Source organism: Coturnix japonica, chromosome 1 (genome assembly GCF_054131305.1).
Source record: "Coturnix japonica strain WE chromosome 1, WE-NBRP24, whole genome shotgun sequence".
Taxonomy (NCBI): Eukaryota; Metazoa; Chordata; class Aves; order Galliformes; family Phasianidae; genus Coturnix; species Coturnix japonica.
Genome location: NC_140663.1, coordinates 69,969,700 through 69,990,609, shown reverse-complemented (window position 1 = coordinate 69,990,609; position 20,910 = coordinate 69,969,700). Strand labels below are relative to the sequence as shown.

Here is a 20,910-nt window from a genome sequence, read left to right as displayed (position 1 = left end):
GGAGGTGGAGGCAGGGGGTAAGGAAACAATCTGGAAAATAGACTTGACTAAAGGGATATTTATATTTCTTGATAAGAGTGTGGATAAAACTAGCAAGTGAGAGAACTCTTCTAGTTTAGGTTGGATGTTAAGAAGTAGTTTGTTGCTCAAAGGGTGGTAAGGCACTGAAACAGATTGCCTAGAGAAGTTATGGCTGCCCCATCCCTGGAAGCATTCAAGGCCAGGCTGAATAGAGCTCTGGCCAGCCTGATCTAGAGGACAGCAACTCTGCCTGTGGCAGGGTGGTCACAATTGGATGGTCATTACGGTCCCTTCACATCCTATGCTATGCTGGACTATGAGTCCAGGAATGTATGCTTGGGGCCCTAACATTTTTCTAGCTGTAGCGTGGTCAAGACTACTCACTACTTGTGCTCCAGACCCTGTACCAGCTCCACTGCCTTTCTCTGGACACACTCCAAGGCTTTCACTGGCTGGGTGGATGGGGAGAGAGCAGTGGATGTAGTCTACCTTGATTTCAGCAAAGCATTTGATACTGTCTCCCACAACATCCTTATAACAAAGCTGAGGAGGTGTGGAATAGATGATTGGACAGTGAGGTAAGTTGAGAACCAGTTGTTTTAGATCACTTCCAAGGTGAGCAGCAACAGAAAGAGGTGACAGTGCCTTCTACTAAGATAAGGAGCATACTTGTAAAGGCATTCATCAAGATTTAGTTTAGAACATGATACAGAAGGAAGTGGCTCACCCTTTCCAAAGGCTTGTGGAGTCTTGGGAAGGGCACAGTCTCCAGGTAGACATGCCACTCCCTTAGCTGCTAACTCTTAAATGAAGGTGAGGAGGTGTGGGACCTGGTCCACCCCTTCTGGTCACTCAAGAGTACTGCTTGCACCTGTACTCCCTTGGTTAGACACACCTTCTCACCTGGTGCTCAATCATTGGTTCAGACTGTGAACTAGCAATTCCCATACACAAGGTAATAGCTTCGTTTGTGCTAATAGTCAAGAAAATCACATTGCAGGATGTAGTAGTTGCTGAAAGTTAGCTTAATTTTCTAATGCTGTTATCTATAGCTGTGTGTCCATATCCAGGCTTTAGCCCCTGAACGTTCACTGAAGTTGCCTCTGAGCACAGGAAGCTCAATCAGCAGCTGTGACTGCAGCGCTTGAGTACAGAGCTGTGTTTGTCCATTTGTGACTGAGGTCAACTGTTTGCATCACTTGTGTCTGGGGCAGGTTAACAAAATAATGTGCAATAGCCTGTCCTCTTCCAAGCATTATAGAATGGCAGTGCTAATGCATGACATGGTGGAGGCAACTGGTTTTTCTAGGAGACAGGATTTTTAATCCTTGAAGCAGTCTGAAGAGACATTCATTGGTATCTGTTATCAAGAATACGGTGACTCTTGGGTTGGCTGCCTGTGGTGATTTCCACTGGGCGAGGGATGCTGATCACAGATCACACAGAATCACAGAATCACAGAATTACCCGGGTTGGAAGGGACCTCAAGGATCATGTAGCTCCAACCCCCCTGCCCAGCAGGGATGTCTGAAGGAGGCACGCCAGGGTGTGCCCCATGGCATGGGGCTAGAGATTAGGCATGTTAGACAACATGTCTGGCCCAGAGAGTTAGGGGCTCATTGATATGTAAAGCTGAAGTCAATACCATGCATACACCTGCAAAGTATGTTTTGAAACCACTGCTGCATACTCGGATGAGATGTCTGATACAGAGGTTTGATAGGCCGTGGGGTGTGTGAGAACTGACAGCAGTCTTTCAGCTCAGAAAGGGCAGCAGACATACCTGTTGTGCAAGGGCCAGCATAGTGTGCTGGAGTTCCTTCCTGCTCTTAAAGTGCTAAATACACAAATAAATGCAATTTGGATACAGAGTCTAAAAGACATGAGCCACAGTGCTGCAAGCCAACTTGAGTCAGCAAAGAGAACTTTGCCCTCTGCATCCGCCCCAGCCAGCAGCACCAGGGCCTGCAGGGATTCAGAAAGAGAAGGGAAAGGCTTATTTCCATAAGGACCATAATGATCACCAAGTTTCAACCCCCCTGCCATGGGCAGTGCCACCAACCACTAGCCCAGGCTGCCCAGAGCCACATCCAGCTGGTCTTGAATGTCTCCATGGACATGGCATCCACAACCTTCTCAGGCAACCTGCTCCAGTGCGTCACCACCCTCTGTGTGAAAAACTTCCTCCTGATATCTAACCTAAACCCTGTCTCAGTTTAAAACTATTCCCCCTTGTCCTATCACTATCCACCCTCGTAAATAGCTTGGTGTCATCTGCAAACTTGCTGAGGGCGCACTGTCCAGATGGAGTGGCTACACACTCAGTTTAGTTCAGCTTTCTCAAGTTGTTTCCAGAGGGAATTATAAGTTCCCCATTCTGACTGTGTGTGTAAGGCAGCTGGTACCAAAGCTGCTCATGTCTACAGTCTATTCTGCAGTCTATAAACCCCGCTGCTGGCCTGCGGGAACATCATAGCATGCAATGCAATTGGTAAATAAAAGAAATAGAAGCTCCAAATGGCTTGCATGGCCTTCTTGGCTGTGAGATGCTGCTAAGGTACACGGAAAGTGTCAGCACGTTTATTATCTTAGTAATAAATCTTACCTTGAAGGTGAACGCAGAGTGATGAGGCCACGCAATGCCAAGGCAAGCGCTAAAGGGCCAGTGAGATTTGTTCTAGTGCCACCTGGTGGGACAATCTAACCAATGCAACCCTTCCTCAGATCATACTTCAGTTCTGCTAGAAACCCTCCCTAAAACTTGGAAGGAACTGGGGTGAGTGCGCTGAGGAATGCACAAATCATTTTATGGAAAAATGTCTCTTTCTCACATCTCCTCTTTTTCTTTTCCTTCACTGTGACCTGCATGGTACTGTAGTGTTTTGGAGAGCTCCCAGGCTAGAATAACACTTCAGGTGATTCCAGTATCCATTTTATCCTAATGTGTTTCTTCTGTCTCAGACCTGACTGGTGATGTGCTACTACCTACTAATGTGGACTTCAGAGCTGTTGGCTGACAAGAAACTCCAGGCTTAGGAGAATGAAAAAAATCTAGCACCAGTCTAATTGTTTTATGATTTTGTTATTGGTATTCCACATCATAGCATCATGAAGTGCACTGGGAGTTAAAGAGTTAATGCTCCAGTTCCATGGATTGTTGATGGTACCTGGTTCTCAAAAGAGAATAAGAACCACATATCCCAGAAGACTTTCACTATTCCTTTTCTGTTTTCCATTCAGAGGGAAAGACAAAACTGCTCACAGGTCAGGAGATGGCCCCCTTCTTTTACTGCTTGTCTCTGTAGTGTCCTCCTTACCTCCCTCCCTATTACCCTACTATTGATCTTCTTGGCCAACAGGGCACACTGCTGGCTCATGGTTGCCCACCAGGATATCCAGGTCTTTCTTTGTAAAGCTTCTCTCCAACAGGTGAGTCCCTACCATGTACTGATACATGTGGTTATCCCTCCCAGGTGCAAGACTACCTCTCCAACCACATCCAGTTTCTCTCTGCCCATCTATCTAGTCTCAGAGATGACAGCAAAGGTTGGTCAGTCATGATTTCCACTTGGTGAAACCATGTCAGCTACTCCTGATAACCATCTTCTCTTCCAATTAACCCCAGCCCAAGCACTGTTGTCCCAGGCTCATTATGTGCAAGCCTTATTCTCTTTCTTCCCTTTCATAACTAGTTTAAAGCCCCTGCCAGATTCTGGGCTAGCATCCATTTCCCACTTGAGGCAGGTGGGACCTGTCTGCAGCTGTCAGGTGCCAAGTAAACTGCCCCACAGTTGAAAATGCCAAAATTCCTGTGGTGGCACCACAGTTCTCAGTTCTGTATTTATCAGATGGGTTTTCCTCAGCCTTTCAATATTGCTCTTTACCACCAAGGAGACAGAAAAAAACACCTGTATTCATGCTCCATCCACTAACCACCCCAGTCCTCTGAAGTCCCTTTTGATAGTCCTTGCACTTCTCTCAGTGACTTCATTGCAGCCAGCCTGAACTATCAGTAGGGATAATAATCAGAGGGGTGAACCAGAGTAGGAAGTTGTACAGTTACAATTGCACAGTTAAAAAGTCAATGGATGAACAGAGGATATGTAATAGAAAGAGGAACAATGATAATGGGAGACATGGGCAGGTGAGTCCAGCAGGCAGCTGTGACGCTGAAAAGGGAAAAAAAGGCAGTTAATTCTACTCTCTGTGGAAGAATGGAGCCTGGTTAATATGTTACAGACCTGTTGAAAACTGCTAAAATGAAACCTCCGCCCAGAAATTGGGTTTTGTTTCCTCGCATTCCCATCGCTGTTCTTCTCTTCCTTCTCCCCATGTTCCCCACCTGAGTAAACCCAGGTACTTCCACGATATCTGTGTTTTCTCAACCATGATCTTCATCTCACCTCCTCCTCCCTCCCCCCAGTACTTCCAGGCGCTCCAATAGTGCTATTTCTATCAATGTATGAACCAAAAGACCGCACACCAAGGTTGTTTTAACATCAAAACTCAAAACATTTTTCACAACAAATTGTAATTGCAAAGTAAGCAACTGACACACATTTCTCACCTGGGAGACAGAAAATGGCTGTGGAGTTTATCACAGATTTGGTTCCATTTCTATTGGTAATCTCAATTCTTTGCTATCTAAATTACACAAACCAGTTGTGTTTATGTTAAAATAGAGGCTCTCATATTCACTAGACTTCAACAGTTGCGCTTAAGAACCAATGGGAATGTCCTGGACTGCATCAGAAGTTTGGTCAGCAGATCAGCTCCCCTGGACCAACTACCAGTTCAAGTCACACAGGACCTAGGAAGTTGGTACATGGGATACTCATGCCTTAGTTTTCTGCTTTAAACTGCCAGGTGACATCAAGGAAATTATTTCTTTCATCTGTAGCTTCATTTTCCCACCTATGAAGTGAGGAGAGTGGAACTCCCCTATCATGCCAAGGCCTCTGAGGTGACACGTGCTGTATTTAAGGCTCCCTTGGTTCAAAAGTTATGCTTAGCTCTTCAGCAAAATCATCAGCTGCTGAGTTCCAGTTCCTAGTCCCACCCTTTTCCCATCATTCGTGCTTCACATGACTGACTGGAGGACAAAACCAATGGCAAGAGAAGCGACAGCCCCGGGGCAGACCCAACCCTTTCTCTGGTGCTGTCCCCAGCCAGTATTGGCGCAGTTCTCCGTGGCTCCCGCATGTGTTTTGTGTTTGGCTGCCCTGAAAACAGATCCACGTCATGCAGACACAGCAGTTGAAAAGATCTGGAGAAGTAGAATCCTTAACACAGATTCATTTCTCACAAGCCCCAGGGAGCTCACAAGCTGATCAAACTGAGACACGGGGATTTCAGGTTTCCTAGATCCCTGCAGATGAAGGCTGTTCTCGCTTCCCTGCCCACCCTTGATGAAATATTGTTGTGTCGAGAAAATTTATGTGAGAAATCTTTAAAAACTGATAATGTAATTCAGAAACAACATCAAAGCATCACCATGCAAAAGAAGGAACATCCAAGATCACCAAATAAGCCTATGTCTGTTGGACAAACATTGGGAGTTGATACAATAATGAATTTGGGATTGTAAATACCATGTAATACATATGAAAATATGACCTGTTCATGAATGATCAACTAGTGGAATATTCTTGGAGAGTTATCACAATGCTACCAGTAAAGAATACCTTGCTTATGGTAACAAAAACTGTGCTATTAAGTTTCTATTCATTGATTTCTTCGAATCACGGTGTAGTTAAAAGTTCTGACATTCTTGTAAGGAAATACAGTGTCTACAGAAAGAGATGCCTTGAGTATATAAGTGAGAGCCTGTCGTGAGCTGGTTAAGACATGGGCTCACGATAAGACAGTAACATGCTCAGGCTTTGCTCTGCAGACAATCAGGAACTTGGGTCACAGCCAGCGACTGCTCACATATGAACAACATTCAGAATAAAACAGTTAAGCTGGACCACTTAAGAATGGGTTCAGATTTGTGTTAACTTGAAGATGGGAACAAAAACTCATAGGACCAAACATCTCAGGTATGTCCTGCAATGCTCTTCCACCACTTTCAGTACCTGCAAAAGAATGATCACCATCACACCACCAGTGGGATAGGCTAAAGCAGTGAGCCATGCAATGCAAAGACCAAACAATAAGAAAGTTGGTAGGGAAAAAGTAATAAATCCAGGTTCAGTGGATTGAAAGCAAAAGTGAATACAACGCTTATCAATCTGGCAATTGCCACCTGTAATTAGTTATCGGTACTATGTTCATATGTTAATATTGAAAAACATCAACAGGAACTGCCCATAATTTCTAATGATGGCAGCTACTCACCGGCTCAGAATGCAAAGAAAAAGAAATCCCTACTGTCTGAGCTACCCAGCAATCTCAATGGCTTTTTGAAGACCAAGAAAGGATAGAATGAAATCAGGTGGTTACACCTACGCAGGAGTTCTAACATAATTTTACATTTGAAAATGCAATTCAAATCTTCATTAAAATTTGACTAAATTCATATCTGCCCATGAAAGCAGGCTTATGTAACGACATGGATGCACAGAATCATAAGAGAGATTTATTTTTAAAACAGGACTATTTTGTCTTATTTGAAATCTAGAACCATGACCTAAAAGAGGCAGTGGTGGACATAAACCATGAATGTCCAACCTCTCGGTCAGAATGTGAAGATTAAAAATGGCCACTGATTTAGCATTTCTGACAGATTTAACCACTTAGTTAAGTGAGTTCAACATTCAGCTTCAAGATGAAAATGATTTCACCTGCTGTTTTCCAAACATAACCGTGTTTGAAATAAAACTTTAATTACGGCAAGCTGAAGCTATTACAAATAATTTCATGCATTTTGATATGCTGGCTAAGAAAAAAAGAAAAAAAAAGAGACAGACAATTAGCAGGGATTCTCCACAGGTTAAGTAGCTCTTCTCCTCAAGATGTACCTGGAAGTCCAGCACCAGCCGCTTTTCCTCTCTTTTATGTTGTACATCCCTCACCCCGTGCACTCACCCACACCCAGCTCCTGCAGCAGACTGTCAAATTCTGGGTCATTCTCAAGGATTTTTAACAGGTTGGTGGACTCCATCCTCTCCAGCTGCACATCCCAGTAGATGTAGATCTTCTGATTGAAGCTGACGTAAACCAGGTATGGGCTGTTACTTCCTCGTTTGCATGCATACAGGCCTACAAAGAACAGAAGTATGGAAAATCTGGCAACTTCTCAAAATACGGAGAAGGCAAATAAGTAACTTCTCAGGATGAGATAAGAAAGACATTAGCAGAGAGCAGTAAGCAGCTTCAAGGGAAGAACAGAAATGGCCTTGGCTGTGCTAAGCCCCTCTGAGACAATTCAGTTGTTTCTAAACTGCCATGAACGTATGCAGCTTTGACCATTGTTAGATTCTGTGAAACTAATACATCGGTCTGGATCGATGGCAGTGGTTGCAATTCTTTGTGAGGTCTCATAGTAATCCTCAGTGATTTTTGATGAAACTTCCTTTTTCCTGTGCTTCATCCTTGAAAACAGCTGTTCACAAATATACACGCTACCAGAAAGCGATGACGTGAATAAGGCATGACTATGAAGCAAGGAATATTTTTCTCTGTTAAGATAGGGCTTATTGTATAGGAAATCACAGCTTGAACCTCTGATTAATCAGCTGAGGCAAGTGTTGGGTCAGCTGTGGGAGCACAGGTGAGGGTAATTCAGCTGTGCTCCCGGAAGGGGTGGAGCTTGACTCCACCTCCTCTAAACCTCATATAAGGGCTGACCACCACTAAGGCAGCATCTCTTGGAGATTGCTCCCCAATGGAGACTGCCTCAGCTTTCTGGTCAAGGCATTGACATTGGTGAGTTTTCCTTTGCAAATAACCTTTGAATATTTACCATCATCTTTGTTAACATCTTTATATTAGCCACCCTTACGGCTTATGAATGTTGGCTAAAGAGACGTTATCAGAGTTTCTAGTTGAATGGCTGACAGCAACTCCATACATCCCATATGAAAAATTGTAGGTAATGTATTTATGTCATCTGAAAACAGTCACAAATAGACATAAAAAAATAATTCTTCTGTAATCTTGAAATTTGTTCCCAAATTTCTTGGTCACAATGGAAAGCACAGCTGTATTTTTTTATTTTTTTATTTTTGCTGTTTGCAGGACACTGTGTTTAGTCTGTCTTTCAGAATACATAAAATTATTTGTCATGACTTGAGTTAGCACTGCGTTGCTCCCTCTCCTTCTCCTGGTTTCAGTTCACTTATGATTAATAGCTCACCAATACTTGAGCAACAGGTGCGCACTGGCCACTGCCAAGATAGCACAGAGCAGGGGACGGGCCACATTGCAAGCAGTGCTGGGCTGCATGCAGCCCGTGGTTTGGATATGCCTGATATAAATGAAACTCCCAAATAACATGGAACACTTACATTCAGAAGCACAGGAGAAGAAACCATAACCTTACTATAAAATAACTTGCAGAAAATGTGAACTTAGTGAATTTAAAGCCCCAGAACTAGTTTTAGAGAAATGCTTTCATCCATCAGTGAATTAAGGGAAGTACACCTCAGAAACCTCAACTGCAAATACAGAGCCCTTTTCCAGTCCTGTGATGGAGGGGTTGGATCTTACTATGCATGCCTGTAGTGTAACTGCTCTGCTCAACTCATTTTTCTTTAAATTAGGTTTTGAAGCAAGAGATGAGTTTAATACCACAGTTTTACATTTGAAAAAGAAAATAAAAGAGGCTTGTCTCTAAGGCATGTGGGCCATAGCAATATCCTATAGTCTGCTGTGATGTGGTAAATGATGAGAAACAACATTCTCTCTTCTAGGTTTAAAGGACAACGAAGGACTTGCTTTGCTATATACTGCTGAGCAAGGGAAAGCAAGGATAATGGGGTAACTCTGTAGCTGAAAAAGGCTAATATAAAGGTTTTAACCTGACTGCAGGCAGCAGCTGACATTCTTAATGGCATACGCAGCAGTGTCATACAAACTGATAGCACAACATTAGACTGATGAATATCTGTACCCTCCTGTGGGCTGCCAAGGGTTGCACCACTGCTTTAAACAACATAAGTGCAATTCAAAAAAAGCTATGGCAGAGCTATGTTACTCTCTTCCCTTCTTTTATATTCAAACCTTTTTTATCTCTAGCAAATCTTTAAAGGAAGGCTGCCCCAAAAGTAATGCCTTCAGTTTTTCTATGTTGACCACTAGGTCAGAGATGTTGGTGGTAGAGCAAGTGTTGAACCTCCCTGGGCAGGCTATTCCAGTGCCTGATCACTCCATACTTAGTAATCTGAGTTCAGAGTTTGCTTTTCTGCCTAACTAGAACCATCTATGTATCCTATAATGTCTGTCACTCTTTGTTTTTTCCAGCAAATACGATTTCTACACAGGTTCTAAGCCAGCATCTCCTGCCAGATATCTGAAAGATATAGACAAAGTCGTACCACCTACCAGCGCACAGGAAGGCAAGCCACCAAAGCGATGCATTTAGGAACAAAACTAGCAGCAAGACACTATAGCAAGGCTTGGAAGAAAAAGGAAAAACCTGAAACTCAGCAACCACAACTCCCTGCAAACCCTGGCACCCCCATCATGCAGGAAAAGCCGAGCACATCACCTGCCGATCGCTACCTCAGCTCAGCGCAGCCCAACCGCTTCTCCTCAACTTCTCCACCCTCCACATCCCTCAGTCAGCTCCATTCTCCCCGCCCCAAGGCACGACGCGCCCTTTAATCCTCCCCTACCACAGGCGGCCGCTCTGCGACAGCCCAGCCGCTTCTCTAGAAACTTCTCGGCTCCTCCCTCTCCCCCTCCCCTTCCTCCTTCTCACTGCTCTGGGGCTCGCGCTGCGGTGAAGGTAGAGAAGGAGGAGGAGGCGTGTGCGGCGTTTGTTCTCTCGTTGTTCGGAGCCGGAGCTGCGGCGCGGTACCAGCCCAACGCGGCGGCCGGTGCCGACTCCACCAGGCAGCCCTTCCCTAGAGCAGCGGTGGCCGCGACAGACGGGATGACGGCAGAAGAGATGAAAGCGGATGGGGCTCCCTTGGAGGGGACGGACATCACCCCTAAGCGGGATGAGGGCGTTCTCAAGGTACTGAGCGGCTGCCGCTGTCTACTACTCGGGTACCAGCCTGTTGTGAGGCCCTGAGGGGCGGCCTACGAGCGGGCGCTTCCTTGGGCCTCCTTCCCCGGGCCGCCGACACGCCGCCGGCTGGTCCCTTCCCCTCGGGTAGGGCTGTGAGCGGGCCGCTCACCGAGCGTTATGCTCGTACAGCCCTCATGGTTACTTACACATCAGCCGCAACGCTGCAGGCGGCTGTGGCGGCCTGCGCAGGCGCTGCCCGTGTACGGGGCTCCCCGTGGGAGCTGGCAATGAGAAGGAGCCCACGCTTTCCGTGAGGAAATCCTAAGGGAGAAGTGGGGGGGAAAGGCGAGGTGTCCCTCCCTGTCCCGCGTGGGTATGGGAGAGCCGGGCTGAGCTCTCTGCTCTTTAGTTTGGGGGGGGGTTGAGCAGATCAGTCCCGCCCCCAGCACGTGGTCGGACGCTGGAATTAAAGATGGTGCCTTGGCAAAAGTGTGTGTATGGCTTTTATCTATGTAGATGGTGCTGAGCAGTGCAGCGCTGTGTAGGCTGAACTGGTTATTTCTCACAGCCTGAAAATGGGGGCACTCTGTCTTAATATGACCATGGCTTGGAGCCTGAGGTGGCACGTTTTACACTTGGGCCTGGTATAGATGTGCTTGGTGACAAGCACAGCCCCCATGACCTGGGGGTCTCTAGTACCTTGGCTACTCGAACATTGTAAAAGGCATCAAGTATCTCTCTACCATATGCAGTACCCATTCTTTGATGATGGAGAGGCAGGTGATAATAAAAATACAAAGGAGGAGGGGAATACTGGTAAAATAACTGAGGTTGTATGAACATTATAAAAATAAGTAATGTGTGATTATGAGCTGATAAGGCAAAACATTGTGGAGGTCTTGAAGTCCAGCTCCCATGACTCCAGAGTTTTCTTTTGTAGTAGTGGTTGCAGGAATGCAGGTTACATCTATTGAAAAGGTCTAACTGAACTGACATAAACCAATTCTGTACTACTATCATAGCACTGATTCCAGCAGAGATCCTTTTGATTGTTCACTAGCTTTATATCAGAATAGTATCCAGAGAATTTGACCTGGTGGCAGCAGAGCCGCCTTTGTTTTTCCTGCATTTGAAATGCTACTCATCTTTAGACAGGCTAGTTGTGACATTTCTAGATAACTGAAGTATACCTGCAAATCTGTTGTTGACTGGAGAGGGTAAGTCACACGCCTTAAGCGAATAGAATTGAAGTCCAATAGGCAAATGTAGTTTTGATCATTTTAGAGTTGCTTACTGTTTTTTTTTCAGGTTGTCAAGAGAGAAGGCACTGGTACAGAGTCTCCGATGATCGGTGATAAAGTGACTGTCCATTATACAGGATGGCTTCTTGATGGCACAAAATTTGACTCCAGTCTGGACAGGAGAGACAAGTTTTCATTTGACCTGGGGAAAGGTAATACCTTATGTTTGCTTTTGGTCAATCTTAGTAATATTGAGATGGAGTTTTCTTGCACACTTTTTCACTCCCTAAGATCACTATTTTAACTTGTTTTCAGAGCTGTTTATTTATATATACAGATTAACTCAGAAGTGCTTTGAGATCTTTCTGAGTAGGCATGCTGTGTATCTGGCTCAGAATTCACAGGACCTCAGATACAACGCTACAGGGGAAGCAAACTCACCTCAGTGGGAGTTTACTGTGAGATACAGCAATAAAGGCAGTTAAATAGCTGCAGCATATATTTTGTTGATAGTTTTTTGTATTGCTTTTGTATCTTGTTGCCTCAAATTTAAGAAGAGTTAAGTGTAGCTGGGTACTGGGGCAAGGATGTGAAAGTACTGGGACAGAGTGCACAGGGGCAGCTATCAGCTGCAACTGAAGGAAAGAGGAAATATGCTCTCTCTACCTCTAAGCTCCCAGATCTAACTGTTGAAGTAAGTCTCTTCATTATCAAAAACTGTTTTTTGAGTATGAAAATCCAAACATCCTAGTTCCTGCAAAATTTACTATTTAATCTGTGGTTATCACTAGGAGTTCTTTACCTACTGGCTTTTTATTTGGGAGATAAACTCTACGAAGTCCTGAAATTTGGGATGATAGAACTTTACCAAATGCTACAAGGCAACTTGATTGAACTGAAAGGAACCACAAGTAGGAGCACTTGAGAGGTTTTTGTTACTTTGGCTTTAGGAGGGATACTTGTTCTACTTTCCTTCCCCTTTCTGTTATAAACCCAGGCAACTTTCAGTTACCACTTACGTTGGCCTTTGCCAACTGATAAAGTACAGAGAGACGGGGCTATTGTGGGCTGTTTTCTAAATACAAGCAGACAGTCTCTTACCCTAAGACCTTATTTTTTGGAGAGCATTGCTACTTGCTCACACTTGAGATTTTGTCGGGTACTTTAGGCATGATCTGTGTCTAGATTACCTATGTTCTGTATGGGTGAAGAAATAAGGGGAGAAGAATAATCACTGTAGAATGAAAAAAAAAAACCAGCTAAATTTGGGTGCCCAAGTAACTTTGTAAGTTGATTACAGTTAAAACTGATGTATAGAACCCAGAATGAACGTAAGTCAGTATTTCATCTTAGCCTGTATATACTGACAGAGCTGATTGTCTTTCATGTATACCTAGCATTCATGATAAAAATTTGCTTTGTGCAGGTGAGGTGATCAAAGCATGGGACATTGCTGTAGCAACTATGAAGGTTGGTGAGATCTGTCGGATTACATGTAAACCAGAATATGCCTACGGCTTAGCTGGCAGCCCACCAAAGATACCTCCCAATGCTACGCTGATTTTTGAGGTAAGTGAGATACAGCCACTGAACAAAGAACATGGTATTTCACAGTGGAAATAATGTGATATAATTTCTTTTTAGACAGGAGTGTAAGATAATTAGTCCAAGAAGCTTCTTTCTTTAGTCTACCTCCTGTGTTTTCTTTCTGGTTTGAAACAAACTTTTAAATAAACAAACAAAAACCAACCAACCCATGGTAGCATGGTTCCTTTGCAAATGCCATCAGCACACCAGAATTGTGTTCAAGTTCTCTTACAAATAAAACACTTCATTTCTTTTTGTGTATGTGCTTGTGTTATGACTCTCAAAAACTGTTCTTGAAAGATTTAGTAAGTCTTATTAATCTTCACATCAAAATCTGGAGCTCTCTGTATTTATTTATTTTTATTCCTCATGATCCATCTGTGGAATAAGTTGGGGAGGAAGCATGCAAAAGAAATTGAGAAGCCTATATTGTCATCAGTGGGACGTTTTGGAGCATCTATGTCTAAATTAGACTAGGATTGTATTTGGTGTTAAAGTATCCATCAAAATATCAAGTAGAAATAATATTTGTGCAAATGCATATTTTATTCCTTTTGCATTTCATGTAGCTTCAGTTCACAAATCCCTGAAGTGATGGCTTTGAACTTTTTAAAAATAAGATAATTATTGTAAACCATAGGTATGCAAACTTACGAATTGCAGCGAGTGAAGAGCAGATTTCTTGGGCTGGATATATAGTATGGTTAATATAAGTTACAAAACTTCTATTTTTTTAGTATTTTTAAATAAAATATTTTCAAAAAGAGCAATAAAAATATGAAACTGGGGGTATATGTGACCATGGCTTTGTGAAGCTGATGCATCAGTCTCTTTTGAATGTGGTTGCAATGCTTGCATTCTCAAGGTGCTTATCAGTGATTTTTGGTGAAATCTTATTCTTCCCATGCTTCATCCTTGACAATAAATGTTCACAAACGTACGTACTACCAAAAAAGCAATGGCATGAATAAGACATGGTTGTGAAATGAGGGATATTTTTTTTCTGTTAAGACAGGTCTTACGAAAGTCTCATAAACAGACGCAATCAGATTCTTCAGTTGAATATCTGATCGCAGATAATGCGTTTAGAAGAACTGAAAAGAGAGCTGCAAATACAACAAAAATAGGGCGGTTTTTTTTAATTTAATATTTACCTTTACTTAGCCACCTGGCTTCAGAAAAGTAATAGATGTCCCCATAATCAGCATCCATACATTTAAAGAACTCCTGAAATTGGTGATGATTCAATCCCTTGAACTTCATGAAATTGAAAACTTTGATTTCCGTTATATAATACATGCACATAAATCTTGTTGATGTTGGATGCAACAGTATTTCCTCCAATGTGAGTTACTGATGGCAATTGCATTGTCTTCCATTAAGTTTGTAAGTCACTCTTTTTCAGCATCTTGTCTTCATTGCACTGCTGGCTATGCCAGATATGATGACAACACTTAAATAAAACCACTTTATTGTCATTTTGACTGTCTCATACAAGTAAAGACACGTATTGTGTCATTTAAAGGCACTGAAGAAGCTGTTTCTTTAGTGATATGTTACTAATTTTCAGTACCTCTAATAAAAAGGGCAAATGCTGCTGTATCTGGAGCATATCACAGAATGACCCGGGTTGGAAGGGACCTCAAGGATCATGTAGTTCCAACCCCCCTGCCTGGCAGGGCCACCAAACATACACATTTACTAGATCAGGTTGCCCAGGGCCCCGTCCAACCTGGCCTTGAACACCTCCAAGGACGGGGCATCCACAACCTCCCTGGGCAGCCTGTTCCAGGGCCTAACCACTCTCCTAGTGAAGAACTTTACCCTAACATCCAACCTAAATCTTCCCTCTTTTAACTTAAATCCATTTCCCCTTGTCCTGCTATTATCAGCCCTTTCGAAGAGTTTACTTCCCTCCTGGGTGTAAGTTCCCTTCAGGTATTGAAAGGCTGCAATGAGGTCACCCTGCAGCCTTCTTCTCTCCAGTCTGAACAAGCCCAGCTCCCTCAGCCTGTCCTCATGGGGGAGGTGCTCCAGCCCCCTGATCATCTTCGTTGCCCCCAGCATCATCTGTTGCCGAAGCATAAGATTTGAAATTAGCAGCTTTACTCTCCAAATTTGTTTTGGGAAATTCTCCTATTTCTTCAGTGTACCTGTTTATAATCTGGTGAGACAAATAGTTGAAATCTGAGCTAAAGCAATATTATTTAATTTGTTTTATTGCTGGGAAAAAAGATTTGGAATATTTTGGGTTCAGTTACAAGGCCTTTAACGTTTATCTGAATTTGACGATAGATGAAGGATGAGATCAGAATTTAAGAGAAGGATTAGATGTTTAATATTAAACTTTCCTGCTCATTTTCTTTCCCTTCTCACTACTTATAACTCAGACTTACTACTTGCTCTTAGGATATTCTTTATGATTCTGTGAGGGGAGAAAAAAAAATGCTGTTCTGTGAACCAGTAGAATCATTTTTTGTGTGTTCTGTCGTAGTCCTTAAGTATTGTGGCTCATGTAAACTTTACTAGGAAGTCAGTCTCACATTCCTTTCAATTAAAGGATATTATTTGCAGTATCGGAAGACCAAAGTTGCTGAAAGAAAAGAAGCCTAAATAATCTGAAACTGCTCAGTAGGTTTCCACTTAGTATCTGCTAAATAGGGTGTCTTTGTAGTCTTAGCTGCCTAATATCTTACAGGGTATTAAGACAGTGGCTGTCATAACAGCTGTGATTTCAAAGAACTCAAGTATAAATTCTGTGAGTTACTGAAGTGATAGATGTAAATGCAAGATTTTTCTTTCCTCCATAGATAGAGCTGTTTGAGTTTAAGGGGGAAGACCTCACTGATGATGAAGATGGTGGCATCATCCGAAGAATCTGTAAGAAAGGCGAAGGCTACTCGAAGCCCAATGAGGGTGCCCTGGTAGAGAGTATGTATATTATATACGTACTAAATGAGTTTACTGGGATGGAAAGTATGTTTTTCCCTACCTGTAATTTCTTTGTTCTGGAAGAGAATACCCGCCTTCTCTTTCTGATAGCAAGTAACATAATAACCTAAACTAAGCTATCATTCTCTTTTTTTAGAGAAAGTTAGATTTTTCCACCAGAAGCTCTGTTCTTCAGAGATAGCAAATCTGATCGAGTGCTTATCACAAAAGTTAAAGGAGTCTATTAATAAAGTATGTCCATTTGCTGAGGAGCAAGTGGGAAAGTAGTTCTGACATTTGTTTGTTGTTGAAGTGGGGGAAAAAAAATGACACACAACGGGACAGCTGGAAGGAAAAAGCATTTATTAACTAAAGCAGCAGAAGTGGAATTTGTTGCCAGTAGCTGACATATGTATGTAACTCCTAAAAAGAGAAAAGACTGATTAGGAGAGAAAGCTTTGACATTTCTTGTGTTGTCTGTGTTGCCTACCCCTTACCACGCATAGACACCTTCTGATTTGTATCTGGGTTCTCTTTTTTGTTACCAGTTGAGTTTGAAGGCCGATACAGAGATCGTGTTTTTGATAAGCGTGAGCTGTGCTTTGAGATTGGAGAAGGTGATAACTATGATCTTCCTCACGGTCTGGAAAAAGCAATCCAGAAAATGGAGAAATCTGAGGAATCCATTTTCTATCTCAAACCCAAGTAAGCTGTTTGTCATCTTCTGGTACTTGAGAGGGCTTACTGTGATCATCTAGTGAGAACCATGTTTGTTTGCGGTATTTTTCAACTCTTTTCAGTGCTATTGTAAACACGTAATCAGACCTGAAACTTGGATTTATGGAAGATACGAAGCTAAGATTACTTAGCCACTGATATTAGTGTTGGAAAAGAAACTGATGCAAATCTCTATAGTGTTGATTCTAGTGAATATTATAACATACTGTTGCTGTTTTTAACTTACATTCATGTGGGTCCTACATAATGAAAGTACACTTAATATACAGCACTGTGTGTAAAGACATCTAGAATAACAGAGTAGTAAAAGGTTCAGTAAGCCTTCTTAGTAGCCTTACATGATAAGATAGTGTTCAGGTGAAATGTGGTTATGAGTATCTGAAATCCCTTGCCACTTAGGAAGAGTTTGCTTGAATTTTTAAGCAATTTGGAAGAAGACGTTCATGTTTTCTGTGGGGAATAAATCGGTGTTTTGTCTAAATCTTGGAACCAACATCTCTGATTCTGAGACCAAGAACCACCAATTCAGAGATAGGAATGGACTTTAAGTGCCCTAAAAGGCAAGCAGAATTTTCCCCTTGCAGTGTGAACAAATATAAAACAAGCGGAGTTCACAAAGATTGTTTCCATCCAACTTAAATGTATTTCTTTTACAGTTTTATAAACTGGAACTGAATTTGATAGAACAAAGGAAAAGTAGACCCTATGTTCAGCACTTTTGTTAGTATACAGTTTTTTACTGGAGTTTCAGGGCAGAAGCTTTGTATAGTTATTTACTGTTAATTAGCGGGTTAACAGTGTCTTGTGCACAGCTGTTCACCTAATCTCTATGTATTGCTGTCTCTGGAATCGGTTAGAATACAGATACTGTGAAGGAAATAGCCTGTCTTGGGCAATAATAAAAATAATATAATAATAAAAAGCAAGATGTACACAACCTCAAAGGATTTTATTTTTTTAAACTTGCTTTTTCTTCATAGAAACAGCAGTGACCAAACAAGTAAAACTTGTAACTTGTAAAGGGTAATGTGGAAATTAGTAAAATCAGTCCCAGATTTTCTACCTCTCTTTTGTCCTGTGCATGCAAATTCCAGAAGATTATCTGCAGTTCTTCAAGACTTTGTCTTGTAATAATGCTTTATGGGCAGATTTTTGTGGTTTTTGCCTCCAGCTTCCTGTGTAGAGGTTTGTGTGAATATCCAGTTTCATAATTTTTCCCTTCCCCGCCCCTCTTAATCTTACAGCTACGGTTTTGGAAGTACTGGGAAGGAGAAATTTCAGATCCCTCCGGATGCAGAACTACAATATGAAGTGAAACTCAAGAGCTTTGAAAAGGTGGGAATGAGAGCAAACAAACTGGGAGGTGTGGGAATTGTTGATGCGGCTTAAACAAGGACAGTGGAGTCCTTAAAATGTTGACCTGAAATAAGGAAGACGTTACTGGATGTGGTGATTGTGTTCTGGGAGCTCTTGATTGAAATTGTCCTTAGTGGACTCATGTCTATTACTATCAAGTATCTCTCTTGTTCTAGCTGTTTCCAGTAGCTGTGCAAAACTGTTCTTTCAAGTCTGTCTCTTGTGTGCTGTTACTGAGAAAATAGCACAGCCGTATGGTTTCCCTGTCACTGTCTTGAACTATTCCTGTTTGGATAGGCTAAGGAATCTTGGGAAATGAATACAGAAGAGAAACTGGAACAAAGCTGCATCGTGAAGGAAAGAGGCACTCAGTACTTCAAGGTAAATGATAATACCCAGTAAATGGTCTCATTTCTTAGTCCGTGTGTGAACTGATGATAACGATCTACAGCTTTGAAATGACCAAAGTGGTGTTTGTGGTTTTCTCCATGTCATTTTATGAGGACAATGGAGAAAGGACTGAAGAGGAAAAAAATAGCCTTAGAGTTGCAGTGTCCAAATAGATTTCCTTACCCACTGCAGTAGTGATACACTATGATTGTAGTGTATTCTAAGTAATGGAAGTTTTCTGATTACTCTGATTTATGTTTTTTTCTTTTTTCAGATCTATTGTTCTAGGTAAGCAGAAGGGGCGGGGGGAAGTTTAAATAAAAATTCCTGTGGTGAGCTTATGAAAATTTAACTGTCTTGTTTACAGGAGGGGAAATACAAACAAGCAGCATTGCAGTATAAGAAGATTGTGTCATGGCTGGAGCATGAATCAGGACTCTCTGATGAGGAGAATACAAAAGCCAAGAGCTTGAGGCTTGCTGCCCACCTTAATCTAGCTATGTGCCATCTCAAACTGAAAGAGTACTCTCAGGCCTTGGAGAACTGCAACAAGGTAGGGGGGTTTATTCATTCTTAAGCTGCTCAAGCAGTCTGACAGTTTATCTCTTTCTTTAACAACTTGAGGAATACCCAGCTGTGTGGTGTTCAGATTTTGATCAGCTGGCGGTTGGGCAATAGCAAATAAAATGAGTATGAATATAAGGTGTTGGATATGGCTTATTGTATCTTTTTCTGCTTATTTTTGCTGTATTTAATTAAGCTTTTTACTAAGCCCTGACAACAGTGATAATAGTAATGGTAATTTTCTAGCAGTTGCTGGTGCTCTGACTGCATATTAGTTTAGAACAAGCAAACTAAACAAAAACCAAACAAACACTGTATTGTTTTCAAATGCTGCTTTTGTTTCTTTCTTTCTCTATTTTAAATGCAGGCACTTGAACTGGATAGCAGCAATGAAAAAGGCCTCTTCCGGCGTGGAGAAGCCCACTTGGCTGTCAATGATTTTGAACTGGCCCGAGGAGATTTCCAGAAGGTGATACAACTCTATCCAAGTAACAAAGCTGCCAAAGTGCAACTAGTAGCTTGTCAGCAAAAGATACGGGAGCAGCATGAAAAAGAGAAGAAGATGTACGCTAATATGTTCCAAAGGCTTGCCGACAAAGACTTAAAGGTAAGTAGCGCTACTCCAGAAGATCACATGGTCTAATGTCACATGTTAGACAAGGAATAGAGTTTTGATTATTTGGCTTCTCATACAGTCAGAGAGCACTCAAGTAGCTAGTTGCATTGATGGGGGTGAGAAATAATGGGGATAGGAAGTGCTCAACATGATGAAATCATCTTGTTTTGTGTATTTAGTTTTCCGTCTCATGAAGAAGTATAAACAAACACACAGAAATTTTCTGCTGATTCTTTAAGGAAAGTGGCATTGCCATCTACTTTAATACCAGATTTTATTTATTCATTTATTTTTCATTATATTGTCAGATGATATTGAGAATCAGTTCTAGTGATAGGCATTGAATGACATTTCTGCTATTGTTTCAAATTTTGGCAATTTTTTTATAGTAAATATATTTATTTTATCTTATATGTCTCTGTTTAGACGGCTACTACTCTTCAAACCGGCCACACTGAGTATGCAGAAATGAAAGATGAGCAGAATGGAGTTGAAGATAAATAAGTTGACACAGAAGCATAAACAAACCATGTTCCATTAGTTTTGTAAATGAAAGAATTTCCAGTGAATTAGACCTTTATTTTTCTACCTGGTTGGACAGTGGCTTCGGAGGAGTAGAGGCTGAGTCGCCATGCCACAGTCAAGAGAGCAGCTTTGTATGTCTGTGAAATAAGCTGAATGGCAGCACAAATCTGATTTAATCCTAGGGACTTTATTTATTCATACAGCTTCTGTTACTGTTTGGGTTCTGTCTGGATTTACTCTGCTCGGTTTATCTGCATTTTGCTATTGGTGTTTGTGTTTCTCTTGTTCCAGCTTACTTAAATTTAGGAAGCAGAATCTGGGACTAAATTCCTTGATTTTATTTTTTCTGTTTTTTTAAAGCAGTTATTAGCCTTTTCCAACAGTTCTCATGTGAGATTTCAGAAGAAATCAGTGCTCATTGTTCTACTGCCTTGGCATTGTCCCCCTCCCCTTCTTCCATTAAGTGTTGTAACCTTCCTTGTATGCTTCCTTTTTGCATATTGCTGAAGGTGAAGACTGTGAAGTCACAGCTTAAGTAATAAAGCTCCAATTAAGCTCAAGGAATTGAACTTTTTGTGGTTTTATTGGCATTTGCAAAGAACTAAGAGTCTGTTTCTTTTAGTCATTCAGTGTTTTCTTATCCACATAGCAGTACTGTAACCACAATATCTACTTTCTTTCCGATACTGTTGATTCATTGCCATTTAAAAAAGTGCACACACTATTTGCAAATGAAGAAAATGTTGCTTAAAACTGTACACAGGTCTGTAACCTATGCATTATTATCTGTTCATATTTCTTTCCCCTTCATGCTATGAAACTGG

General features: G+C 41.9%; 2 protein-coding genes across 7 annotated transcripts in view; one reads left to right on the top strand and one right to left on the bottom strand.

Annotated features, from left to right (window-relative positions):
• Positions 1 to 10,583, bottom strand: part of LOC107318263 (KICSTOR complex protein ITFG2-like) — a 29,610-nt gene extending 19,027 nt beyond the window's left edge. The window contains exons 1-3 of one of the 6 annotated variants that reach the window (XR_014945020.1): positions 9,688 to 9,763; positions 7,051 to 7,224; positions 4,054 to 4,190 (exon numbers count right to left, since the gene is read on the bottom strand). Coding sequence is in view for 1 of the 6 variants with exons in the window: in XM_085544322.1 (XP_085400448.1) it covers positions 5,980 to 6,098; positions 7,051 to 7,224; positions 10,345 to 10,348 (297 nt within the window). In the remaining 5 variants the exon portion in view is untranslated. Of the gene's footprint in view, positions 1 to 4,053; positions 4,191 to 4,535; positions 6,099 to 7,050; positions 7,225 to 9,673; positions 9,764 to 9,800; positions 9,915 to 10,344 lie in introns of those variants that run through there. The other 5 variants (XR_014945018.1, XR_014945017.1, XR_004308503.2 and 2 more) reach the window with 5 other exon arrangements.
• FKBP4 (FKBP prolyl isomerase 4) lies at positions 9,885 to 20,646 on the top strand. Its single transcript, XM_015871866.3, has 10 exons — positions 9,885 to 10,144; positions 11,447 to 11,591; positions 12,806 to 12,948; positions 15,777 to 15,897; positions 16,446 to 16,602; positions 17,880 to 17,970; positions 18,289 to 18,372; positions 18,749 to 18,934; positions 19,313 to 19,552; positions 19,988 to 20,646. Exons 1-10 carry the CDS (start codon positions 10,061 to 10,063, stop codon positions 20,063 to 20,065), a joined length of 1,329 nt encoding a protein of 442 aa, XP_015727352.2. The 5' UTR covers positions 9,885 to 10,060; the 3' UTR covers positions 20,066 to 20,646.
• Positions 20,647 to 20,910: the final 264 nt, after the last annotated feature.

What these genes read in the sequence shown, in the direction of transcription:
- FKBP4 (XM_015871866.3), top strand. Translation starts at nt 10,061, where the DNA reads ATGACGGCAGAAGAGATGAAAGCGGATGGGGCTCCCTTGGAGGGGACG. An exon ending in TTCATTTGACCTGGGGAAAG is followed by an intron (nt 11,592 to 12,805) that starts GTAATACCTTAT and finishes TGCTTTGTGCAG; the next exon opens with GTGAGGTGATCAAAGCATGG. An exon ending in AACTCAAGAGCTTTGAAAAG is followed by an intron (nt 17,971 to 18,288) that starts GTGGGAATGAGA and finishes CTGTTTGGATAG; the next exon opens with GCTAAGGAATCTTGGGAAAT.